Here is a 12,256-nt window from a genome sequence, read left to right as displayed (position 1 = left end):
CACGAGACCTTTGCCCATTGTTTTTTATAAGATTATAAAGGGTCATAAGTCTGAGAGGAGGGATTATGTAGGGGCTTCAGCCATTCCTTGTGAGGAATTTCAGTCATCCCTTAAGGGCCCTATTGCCTAAGGTCTGTAAAAATTTGTAAATGTCTGCTGCTAGTATTGAGTAATTGCCTTTTTGAGGCTTTTCTCTTGGAGAGAATCTAACCTTTTTGCAGAGCTGTCTTGCAGAGAATACGGCTAAGCAGCTGACTATGACTGAAGATAACCTTGTCCCTTGCTGCCAAATGTCACGTACACACCTTTCTGCAGCTTCCCCACCACCACTTCCTGCTGGGGTTATTTTCCCGCCGAAGGAAAAGACCCTATATGAACCCTGCCCTAAAAACCATTCAGGATAGGCACCATTTTTGAGACTTGGTCTCGGCCCGACTGCCGGCAATAAACCCTTTGCTTTCCTTATCCACTATCTCTGAGTGGTTTATTCTCACTGAATCTGCCGTAACACTACTTATTCTTGATTCAGTTTTGGAATATTATATGTTTCTAGAAATTTGTCCATTTCATCTATGTTTCATGCTTCTTTCCCTACAGTTGTTTATAGTAATTTCTTGCAATCCTTTGTATTTCCGTGATATCAGTCGTGGTCTCTCCTCTTTCATTTCTGATTTTGTTTATTTGGGTCTTCTCTCTTTTTTTCTTGATGAGCCTGGCTAAAGGCTTGTCGATTTTGTTTATCTTTTGAAAGAACCAGCTCCTAGTTTTGTTGATCTTTTGAATTGTTTGTTTAGTCTCTATGTTATTTAATTCTGCTCTGATCTTGATGATTTCGTTCCTTTTACTCGCCCTGGGCTTTGTTTGTTGTTGTTGTTCTAGATTTTTAGCTGTAAGGTTAGATTTTTTCTTTGAGATTCTTCTATCGTTCTCAGGTATGCCTGTATTGCTATGAACTTTGCTCTCAGGACTGCTTCTTCTATGTCCCATAGGTTTTGTGCTGTTTTGTGCTCATTATCATTAGTTTCCAGAAACTTCTTGATTTCTTCCTTAATGTCATTGTTAACCCATTCATTATTTAATATCATGTTATTCATTCTCCATGTTTGAACATCTTTGGGTTTTTTTTTTTTTTTTTTGAGGTTGGTTTCTAGTTTCAAGGCATTGTGGTCTGAGAAGATGTTTGATATGATTTCAATTTTCTTGAATTTTTTGAGCTTGTTCTTGTGTCCTACCATGTGGTCTATCTTTGAAAATGTCCCATGTGCATTTGAAAAGAATATATATTTTGCTTCTTTGGGGTGAAAAGTTCTATATGTATCAATTAAGTTCATTTTGTCTAGAGTGTTGTCCAATGCCTCGATATCCTTGGTGTTTCTTTGCTTCAAAGGTCTATCATTGATAATGAGGTGTTAAAAACCCTTACTATGAGTGTGTTGCTGTTGATATCCTTCTTGTAGTCTTATAGTGTTTTCCTTATATATTTGGGTTCTCCTATGTTGGGTGCATATATGGTTACCAGGGTTATATCTTCTTGTTAGATTGTTCCCTTAAGTATTATAAAATGCTCTTCTTTTTCTCTTTTGATGGCCTTTGCTGTGAAATCTGTTTTGTCTGATATAAATATTGCTACCGCTGTTATTTTTCATGGCAATTTGCCTGGAATAATTTCTTCCATCCCTTCACTTTCACTCTGTGTAAATCTTTTGTTTTAAGGTGTGTTTCTTGTAGACAGCATATATGTGTGTTGTGTTTTTGTATCCATTTCACTACCCTATGTTTTTTGATTGGAGCACTTAATCCATTTATATTAAGGTTATTATTGACAGGTATTTGTTTATTTCCCTTTGTTCTTGTGTTCCTCTCCCTCTCTCTTTTTCTTCTTTTTTTTTAAAGCATTCCCTTTAGCATCTCTTGCAATGCTGGTTTGGTGGAGATGTATTCTTTTAGTTTCCTTTGTCTGAGAAACTCCTTATTTCAGCTTCCATTTTGAATGAGAGCCTTGCTGGGTAGAGTATTCTTGGTTGTAGGCCTCTGTTTTTCATTGCTTGAAATATTTTTGACGATTCCCTTCTGGCTTGTAGTGCTTCTGTTGAGAAATCGGTCGATATGCCTTATTGGAGCTCCCTTGTAAGTTGTTTGCTGTTTTTCTCTTGCTGCTTTTAGGATTCTCTCTTTCTCTTGGAATGTTGCCATTTTAACTATGATGTGCCTTGGAGTGGGCCTTTTTGGGTTCATCTTCATTAGGATCCTCTGTGCTTCCGGGACTTCGATGACTTTTTCTCTCACCAAGTTAGGAAAATTTTCTATTTTTACTCTTTCAATCATGTTTTCTATACCTTGTTCCTCTTCTTCTCCTTCTTGTATCCCTATGATTCTAATGTTGTTTCATGTTATGTTGTCCTGTAGTTCTCTTAAACCCTCTTCATTTTTCTCCAAACTTTTTTCATTTTGTTGTACTGTCTGGGAATTTTTTTCTACATTGTCCTCTAACTCACTGATCCAATTCTCTTCTTCATTTAGCTTGCTTTTTATTGCTTCTACTGTGTTCTTCAGTTCAGAAATTGTATTCTTAATTTCTTCCTGGTTCTTATTGTTAGTTTCTGTGTCCTTTTTTAAGCTGGTGTGATCTCCGTAAGTTCTTTGTAGCTTCCCTGGAGCTTTTTGTAATTCCCCTGGAGTTTGTTGTAGTTTTCTCTGAGTTTCTCAAATTCATTGAGCTTCCTTATAACCATTCTTTTGAATTCCATGTCTGATAGTTTGCTTGCCTCTATTTCATCTCTCTCTCTCTCTCTCTCTCTCTCTCTCTCTCTCTCTCTCTCTCAGGATTCCCCTTTTCCTTTCATTGGGAGGTTGTTTCTGTGTCTCCCAATGTTATATGCTTCATGTTTGTTTTTGTTTCTTGGATTTGTCTGCTTTGATTTCCCACCTTTGTTGTATGAGATTCTGTATAGGAGACCTGGGGGATTCAGTGGTGCAGTTCTCTTTGATCTCCTGAGCTTGATGCTCTTGGGATGCCCATTATGTTGTTTGTTTTAACTGTCTGGTTGTATTTTAGTTACCCTTCGGTGGAACCTTCCCTCTGGCTAGTTGATTGAGAGTCACTGTGTCCACCTTGTCTTGAGTTCTTTTGTGGCGATGCTGTTAAAACATAAACACACAACCCATGCAAGAAAACTGCACCCTCAAAAATATCCCCCACCCACAATCACACTGTCATTAGCAAATAAGTCAGTATTAATGTAGATGTAAAAATGTTAAGACTATTATACTATATGAAAAACTGATAAGAGAGTTGTTTTAACTGATAGAGAGATGATTTTTGAGAGGCAAGATGGTGAAATAATAGTAGTAGTGAGTAGGGCCAAGGCTATGCGAGACAGTAAGTAGTATTTACATTGTATGTTGAAAAAGGGAGGGAAGAAGGCAGAATAAAATGAGAAATTTTAAATGTGTAATATTAGGTTTATATAACAGTTTTATACTATATATTTAGTGTGAGAGGGAAGAAAACAAAACAGACAAACAAAAAAAATTAAAGAAGAAGAATAGGAGGGAGAGAAAGTAGGGAACAGATTAAAGAAAGATTTCTTTTTCCAGTACACCCTTTGGACACTGTTCTTTTTCTGGATCCGTCCTTGGTCAATATCCATGGGTTCAAATGTTTTCTGGCTGGCTGGCTGTGAGGAGATCTAGCTGGATTCTGAGGCTGCTATTTTCTCACTTGTGGGCCTGCCGCCACTTCCTGCTATGAGTCGCACTGAGTTGGGTCTCTCCCCACTTGTCCTGCGGCACCCTCCAGCCCTCCTCAGGCTTATCTAGCAATGCTTTTCTGCTGGCAAGCCAGTGCGCAAGCCCCTAGTCCCTGCCCAACCTCGGGTCCTCAAAAAAGTCTCTGTGTTGCCTCCCACCTGCAGCACTGGTCTGCGTCCCTGGCTGGCAATGCCTTATTGTGCACCTGTGGGTACCACTTGCCAGCCTGGGATCTCTATCAAGTCTGCATTTCGGCCACAGCTTTCCTGTAGGGGCCCCTCTCCACAGCTCAGTTCTGCTTTTTTGTTTGTTGGAGCCATGCTGTGAGCGCCTGGGGTGCAGGGTTGCCAGCCCAGGGAGTCCCCACCTAGACTCAGTTCATACAGTTTCTCATGGTCCAGGCTATTCACTGTCTTCCCACACCTCCAGCTGTTTCAATGAAACTCTCTCATTGTCTCCCTTCAGGACTTTGCTGGTCTGAGAGCCTATGGCATAGGAAAGTTTCTAAGCAAATCCCGGCTAATGAACTGGCTTGCAGCTGCCCCTTTCGGGTGCAGTGTGGCAGAGATGCTGGGCTTGGTGGCCCAGTGACTCTACTTGGAGAGCACAGGCCGAACTTTCTGCCCTCTTGCATGCCACTCCCACGTTACCGTCCTTGTTCGCGCTATCTGAAATCCATACTCACTCCTCTCCGTGTTTGTACTCCAAGTTCTTCCGCGATGGGAGCAAGCAGACAACACTACTACCTACACCACCGCCATCTTCTACCCTCAAGTCCTGTTGTCCTTTTTTTTTTTTTAAGAGGACAATTAAACAAATGAACAAAAGAGAGCTTATTCCTATATGGGAAACCTCATTATCAAAGAAAAAAATGTCAACTCTTCTCCAATAAATCTACATATGTAACAAAATCCCAACTGGATATTTGGGATCCTAGACAGGATGATTCTTAAGCCGATATGGAATATACACAATTCATAATACCTAGAAACTATTTTTTAAATAAATAAACACTTGTATAACAGATATTAAAATGTATTCTAAAGTCACAATAATTATAGTAAGATGTGATAAAAAAGATTAGTGTACAGAATAGGTCTAGAAGCAGACTCAAAAATATAAATATCTAGCACATGAGAAAGAAGGCATCTCAGATCAATATAAAAATATGTTAAGATAAATGGGTAGGTATTTAGAGGGAAATTAATTTAAATCTTATGTAAAAAACAATAACAAAAAAAGCCACACTCTTATACTAATCTCTTTCATGAAAGAAGCAGGGATCTGAACCTGAACAACAATGTACTCTTTTGTGTCTAAATTATTTCATTCAGCACGATGCTTTTGTGATACATCCATGCCATTGCATGTATCAGTGATTTTCTTTTATTGCTGAGCAGTGTCTATTGAATAAATATATGTCACAAGTTTTTTATCAAACTGGTACATACAATCCTCTCCAGTTTGCTTTTCATTGTCTTGTTGACTCCAATTTTAAGCTATTATTAATAAAACTGCTATGAACATTCTTGTATGATTGTTTTTATAGACATGTATTTTTGTGACTCTTGGGAAAAAACCTAGAAACTGAATGGTTGTGTCATAGGGTAAGTAGATGTCAAACTTTATAAGAAACTCCCAAAGTGAATACATTCTTACCAACAATGTGTGACAGTTATTTTCTCCATATCCTCATCAATATCTGGTATTGTCAGTCTTTTTATCTGCAACTATTCTGGTAAGTGTGTAACGGTGTATCATTGTGAGTTTAATTTTTATTTCCAAGATAGATGACTGATTATATAAGCAACTTTTCATGTACTTATTAGCCATTTGTTTATCTTTGGGGAAGTGTTCATTAATTTTTTTTGTCAATTTTTTTAGATGAGATCTAGTGTGTTAAGGGTGGTATGACCATAAACTTTCCCATTTTTACATATTTTATTGTTTATGCTATTAAAGTTTTCCTCACTTTTCCCCCCTTTGCCTGTCTCTACCCAACCCCACCCCAGGCAATTCTGAAACCACTTTTCATGTCCACGTGTTATGAACATATTTTTTTTGCTAATCTGTTTACCTTCTTTCAGCCAGATTCCCCTCCTCCTTCCCTTCTGACAGCTGTCAGTCAGATTCATATATCTATGCCACTGTTTCTATTTTGTTCATTAGATTCCACATATAAGTGAGATCACGTGGCATTTGTCTTTCATTGACTGACTTATTTCACTTAGCATCACAGTCTCCAGGTCCATCTGTACTGTCCCAAATTGTAAAAGTTTCTTCTATTTTACTGCTGCATAATATTACATTATGTAAATGTACCACAGCTTTTTTCTTTTTTTTAAATTTTATTTTTTGGTTATTCAATTACAGTTGTCCCATTTTTCCCCCATTACTCCCCCCTCCCAGCCCATCCCTTCTCCCACAATTATATCCCTCCCCATTCTCCATGTCCATGAGTCATTCATATACGTTCCTTGACTAGACCCTTCCCTTACTTATCCCTCTTCTCTCCCTCCCCCCTACCCTCTACTGACTACTATTCTAGTCTTTACCTATTTAGTTCGTTTGTTTGTGTTGCTCTTTAGTTTCCCGTATTGGGTGATATCATATGATATTTTGCTTTCTTTGCCTAGCTTATTTCACTAAGCATAATCCTCTCTAGTTCCATCCATGTTGTCGCAAATGGCAGGAGTTCCTTCTTTCTTTCTGCTACATAGTATTCCATTGTGTAGATGTACCACAGTTTTTTGATCCACTCATCTACAGATGGGCACTTAGGCTGTTTCCAGCACTTAGCTATTGTAAACAGGGCTGCTATAAACATAGGGGTGCATAGGTTTTTTTGAATTAGGGTTTTAGGATTTTTCGGGTATAATCCTAGCAGTGGAATCACTGGTTCAAATAGCAGTTCCATTTTTAATTTTTTGAGGTAATTCCATACTGTTTTCCATAGTGGCTGCACCAGTCTGCATTCCCACCAGCAATGCACCAGAGTTCCCATTTCTCCGCATCCTTTCCAGCACAAGTTGTTTTTTGATTTGTTGATGATGGCCATTCTGACAGGTGTAAGGTGGTATCTCATTGTGATTTTTACTTGCATCTCTCTGGTGGCCAATGATGTTGAGAATTTTTTCATGTGCCTATGGACCTTCTGTATGTCCTCTTCGGAGAAGTGTTTGTTCAGGTTTTTTGCCCTTTTTTAAATTGGTTTGTTTGTTTTCTTGATGTTGAGTTGTATAAGCTCTTTATATATTTCGGAGATCAGTCCCCTGTCTGTGATATCATTGGAAAATATGTTTTCCCATGTGGTTGGTTTCCTTTTCATCTTGCTGATGTTTTCTTTTGATGAGCAGAAACTTTTTAGTTTGATGTAGTCCCATTTGTTTATTTTTTCCTTTATTTCTCTTGCCTTAGGAGATGTATCCGTGAAGATATTGTGACGTGTGATATCTGAAATTTTCCTGCCTATGTTTTCCTCTAGGACTTTTATGGTATCACAGCTTACATTTAAGTCTTTAATCCATCTTGAGTTTATTCTCGTGTGTGGTGTAAGTTGATGGTCTAGTTTCATTTTTTTGCACGTCCCTGTCCAGTTCTCCCAGCACCATTTGTTAAAGAGGCTCTTCTCACTCCATTTTATGTTCCTTCCTCCTTTATCAAAGATTAGTTGACCATAGAGGCCTGGGTTTATTTCTGGGCTTTCAATTCTGTTCCACTGATCTACATGTCTGTTCTTATGCCAATACCAGACTGTTTTGATCACAGTGGCTTTGTAGTATTTTTTGATGTCTGGTATCGTGATTCTTCCTGCTGTGTTCTTCTGTTTCAAGATTGCTTTTGCTATTCGGGGTCTTTTTTGGTTCCATATGAATTTTCGGAGGATTTGTTCTAGGTCAGTGAAATATGTCATTGGTATTTTAATAGGGATTGCATTGAATTTGTAAATTGCTTTGGGTAGTATGGACATTTTGATGATGTTGATTCTTCCCATCCAAGAACATGGTATTTGCTTTCATTTATTTGTATGTTCCTTAATTTCTTTCTTCAATGTTGCATAATTTTCAGTGTACAGGTCTTTTATCTCTTTGGTTAAGTTTATTCCTAGGTACTTTATTTTTCTTATTGCTATAGTAAATGGTATTATCTTTTTTGCTTCTGTCTCTGATATTTTATTGTTGGCATACAGAAATGCCTTAGATTTCTGTATATTTATTTTGTACCCTGCTATTTTGCCAAATTCACTTATTATATCGAATAGTCTTTTAGTGGATTTTATAGGGTTTTCTAGGCATACTATCATGTCGTCTGCAAATAGTGATAGTTTTACTTCTTCTTTCCCAATTTGGATGCCTTTTATTTCTTTGTCTTGTCTGATTGCTGTGGCTAGGACTTCCAACACTGTGCTGAATAGAAGTGAGGAAAGTGGACAGCCTTGTCTAGTTCCTGATTTCAGGGGGCATGCTTTCAGTTTTTGTCCATTGAGTATGATGTTGGCTTCAGGCTTCTCATATATAGCCTTAATGATGTTAAGGTATGCTCCCTCTATTCCCATTTTGCTGAGTGTTTTCAACATAAATGGGTGTTGTACTTTATCAAATGCTTTTTCTGCATCTATAGATATGATCATGTGATTTTTGTCTTTCATTTTGTTTAGGTGATGTATTATATTTATTGATTTGCGAATATTAAACCATCCTTGCATCCCTGGGATGAATCCCACTTGATCATGGTGTATGATCTTTTGGATGTATTGTTGGATCCTGTTTGCCAAGATTTTATTGAGGATTTTAGCATCTATGTTCATCAGTGATATTGGCCTGTAGTTTTCTTTCTTTGCTGTGTCTTGACCTGGTTTTGGGATTAGGGTAATACTGGCTTCATAGAAAGAGTTTGGGATTTTTCCCTCTTCTTGGATTGTTTGGAATAGTTTGAGGAGGGTAGGAGTTAGTTCTTCCCTAAATGTTTTGTAAAATTTGCCTGTGAAGCCATCCGGTCCAGGGCTTTTGTGTGCAGGGAGATTTTGGATTACTGTTTCAATTTCCTTCTTTGTTATTGGTCTGTTGAGACTTTCTACTTCTTCTTGATTCAGTTTTGGAAGGTTATATGTTTCTAGAAATCTGTCCATTTCTACTAGGTTGTCAAATTTCTTGCCATATAGTTGTTTGTAGTAATTTCTTATAATTGTTTGTATTTCTGAGGTGTCGGTCGTGATTTCTCCTCTTTCTTTTCTGATTTTGTTTATTTGGGTCTTCTCTCTTTTTTTCTTAATGAGCCTGGCTAGAGGCTTGTCAATTCTGTTTATTTTTTCAAAAAACCAGCTCCTAGTTTTGTTGATTTTTTGGATTGTTCATTTACTTTCTATGTCGTTTAATTCTGCTTTGATCTTGATGATTTCCTTTCTTCTTTTTGCCCTAGGCTTTGTTTGTTGTTACTGTTCTAGTTCTTGTAGCTTTAGGGTTAGGTTTTTTACTTGTGATTCTTCTATCCTTTTCAGATATGCCTGTATTGCTATGAACTTCCCTCTTAGGACTGCTTTTGCTGTGTCCCATAGGTTTTGGGCTGTTGTGTGTTCATTGTCATTAGTTTCTAGAAATTTCTTGATTTCCTCTTTGATGTCATTGTTAACCCATTCGTTATTTAAGAGCGTGTTATTCATTCTCCATGAGTTTGGGTGTCTTTGATTATTTTCTCTGAGGTTGATTTTTAGTTTCAAGGCATTGTGGTCTGACAAGATGCTTGATATAATTTCAATTTTCTTGAATTTGTTGAGGCTTGTTTTGTGTCCTATTATGTGGTCTATCTTTGAAAATGTCCCATGTGCCTTTGAAAAGAATGTATATTTTGCTTCTTTGGGGTGAAAAGTTCTATATATATCAGTTAAGTCCATGTGGTTTAGTGTGTTGTTCAATGCCTGTATATCCTTGGTGTTTCTTTGCTTGGATGATCTGTCTATTGTTGATAATGGAGTGTTGAAGTCCCCTACTATGAGTGTGTTGTTGTTAATATCCTTCTTGTGGTTTTCTAGTATTTGCCTTATGTATTTGGGTGCTCCTATGTTGGGTGCATATATGTTTATCAGTGTTATATCTTCTTGATGAATCGTTCCTTTAAGTATTATGAAATGTCCTTCTTTGTCTCTTTTTATTGCCCTTGCTTTGAAATCCATTTTGTTTGATATGAGGACTGCTACCCCAGCTTTTTTTTCAGGTCCATTTGCTTGGAATATTTTTTTATATCCCTTTACTTTCAGTCTATGTAAATCTTTTGTTTTGAGATGTGTTTCTTGTAGACAGCAAATATGTGGGTCCTGTTTTCTTATCCATTCTGTTACCCTATGTCTTTTAATGGGAGCATTTAAACCATTTACATTTAACGTTATTATTGACATGTATTTATTCATTTCCCTTTTGTATCTCTGTTCCTCTACTCTTTTTTTGTTTTTTCTCTTCCTTTTTCTTAGAATATTCCCTTTAACATCTCTTGCAATGCTGGTTTGGTGGAGATGTATTCTTTCAGTCTTCCTTTGTCTGAGAAACTCCTTATTTCACCTTCTATTTTGAATGAAAGCCTTTCTGGGTAGAGTATTCTTGGTTGTAGGCCTTTGTTTTTCATTGCTTGAAATATTTTTTACCATTCCCTTCTGGCTTGTAATGTTTCTGTTGAGAGATCGGTCGATAGCCTTATTGGAGCTTCCTTGTAAGTTATTTGCTGTTTTTCTCTTGCTGCTTTTAGGATTCTTTCTTTGTCTTGGAATGTTGCCATTTTAACTATGATGTGCCTTGGAGTGGGTTTTTGGGGGTTCCTCTTTATTGGAACTCTCAGTGCTTCTTGGACTTGCATAACTTTTTCTCTCATCAGGTTCGAAAAATTTTCTGTCACTATTTCTCCTATCAGTTTTTCAATTCCATGCTCCTTTTCTTCTCCCTCTCCTATTCCGATGATCCTGATATTATTTTTTAATGCTATCCTGTAATTCCCTTACATCTTGTTCATATTTTTTCAATCGTTTTTCATTTTGCTGTATCATTTGAGAATTATTACCTACATTATCCTCTAACTCACTAATCCGATCCTCTGCTGCGTTTAGTCTGCTTTTGACTGATTCTACTGTGTTTTTCAGTTCAGAGATTGCATTCTTCATTTCTTCCTGGTTCTTGTTGATAGTTTCTATGTCTTTTTTTATGCTGGTGTAGTTCTCTGTAAGTTCCCTGTAATTTTCTTGGAGCTGTTGGTAACTTCCTTGGAGGTTGTCATAGTTGTTTTTGAGGTTTTTGAGCATATTGAGCTTCTTCACCACCATAGTTTTGAATTCCATGTTTGACATTTGGGCTATGTCTATTCCATCTACCTCTCTTTCTGGGGATTCCTCTTTTCTTTTCATTGAGAGGTTGTTTCTGCGTCTTACCATGTTGGATTCTTCTTGTTTGTTTTTGTTATTTGGATTTGTCTGCTTTGCCTTCCCACCTTTGTGGTATGAGATTTTTTATGGTAGATCTGGGGGTTTCAGTGGTGCAGTCTCTTTGATCTCCTGAGCCTAATGTTCTTGGGGTACCTTTTATATCATTTGTTTATGCTGTCTGGTTATATTTCAGATTTTTTTGTTAGGATCTTCCTCCTGGCTTGTTGATTGAGAGTCACTCTATCCACTTTATCTTGAATTCTTTTGTGGAGATGTCCGTTTTAGCCTTGGTGTGTCGCCTTCTTTTTCTGCGTCCACAGCTGGTCTAGTGTGGTGGTTCAGAGGTTCTTGTTTCGTGAATCAATGGTGTGCGCCCCCGGTTGCCGCTATGGCGCGCGCCCGCGGTTGCCGGCACGGCACGCTCCCTTGCTGCCCACCGGAGTCAGTTGAGGTGTCCTTGGGTGCGAGCCCCTGCATAGGCGGGGCGGCCGAGAGCTTGTCCCGCGATTGGAGCCTATTGTTGCCTGGCTGAGGTGGTTCCGCGTTCGCGCCGAGGTGTCCCTGTGCGCGTCCCTGCACGCGAGCGAGCGGCTGGAGAAATTGCCCCGCGATTGGCGCCTATTGTCCCCGGGCTGAGATGTTTTTGCGCTCGCGTGCCCGTGCCCTTTGTCCCACTGAGCCGAGCTCCAGAAGTTGGTCTCTCGCCTCTTAGGGCGGGGCCGCGGACACTTGTGCTCAGTGGAAGTGAGCATTTGTGAGTCACTGCTGCCCTCTGTTCTGTCGCCGCAGCCGACTGCCTTCCCTCACCCGTCTGGGCCAGCAGGAACAAAGCCTGAGCTAGTGGTCTGTTTCTGGCCTGGGGCCCGGCTCCCATGGGAGCTGTCTAGGGGTTTCTGCGCACGGTCCTCTGCGTGTTCAGTGGGCCCTCCCTGTGCCCGTTGGGGCACTGATCTTATGTCCATTGAGGAGTGTCTGAGGGACATCTGGACTCACTGTCCCATGCACCTGGGCCAGTGATTGAGAGCCTTTACCTATGCGTGCCCCCGGGACCCAAGGGTAGGGTTGGTGAGTGGGTGAGCATGCCTCTGCACCTGCGCTCCTCAA

The 12,256-nt window shown here is 39.1% G+C and overlaps 1 protein-coding gene across 1 annotated transcript in view; it reads left to right on the top strand.

Moving 5' to 3' along the window:
* Positions 1 to 11,788, top strand: part of GABRE (gamma-aminobutyric acid type A receptor subunit epsilon) — a 68,782-nt gene extending 56,994 nt beyond the window's left edge. Inside the window, 1 exon segment of the mRNA XM_090264083.1 lies at positions 11,632 to 11,788. Within this exon segment, the coding sequence (XP_090120209.1) occupies positions 11,632 to 11,788 (157 nt within the window).
* Positions 11,789 to 12,256: the final 468 nt, after the last annotated feature.

This window comes from Furipterus horrens, unplaced genomic scaffold (assembly GCF_987537825.1).
Source record: "Furipterus horrens unplaced genomic scaffold, mFurHor1.1.pri manual_scaffold_17, whole genome shotgun sequence".
In the NCBI taxonomy this organism is placed as follows: Eukaryota; Metazoa; Chordata; class Mammalia; order Chiroptera; family Furipteridae; genus Furipterus; species Furipterus horrens.
Note: the sequence above shows the minus strand (reverse complement) of the source record. Positions and strands in the feature narration are given on the sequence as shown.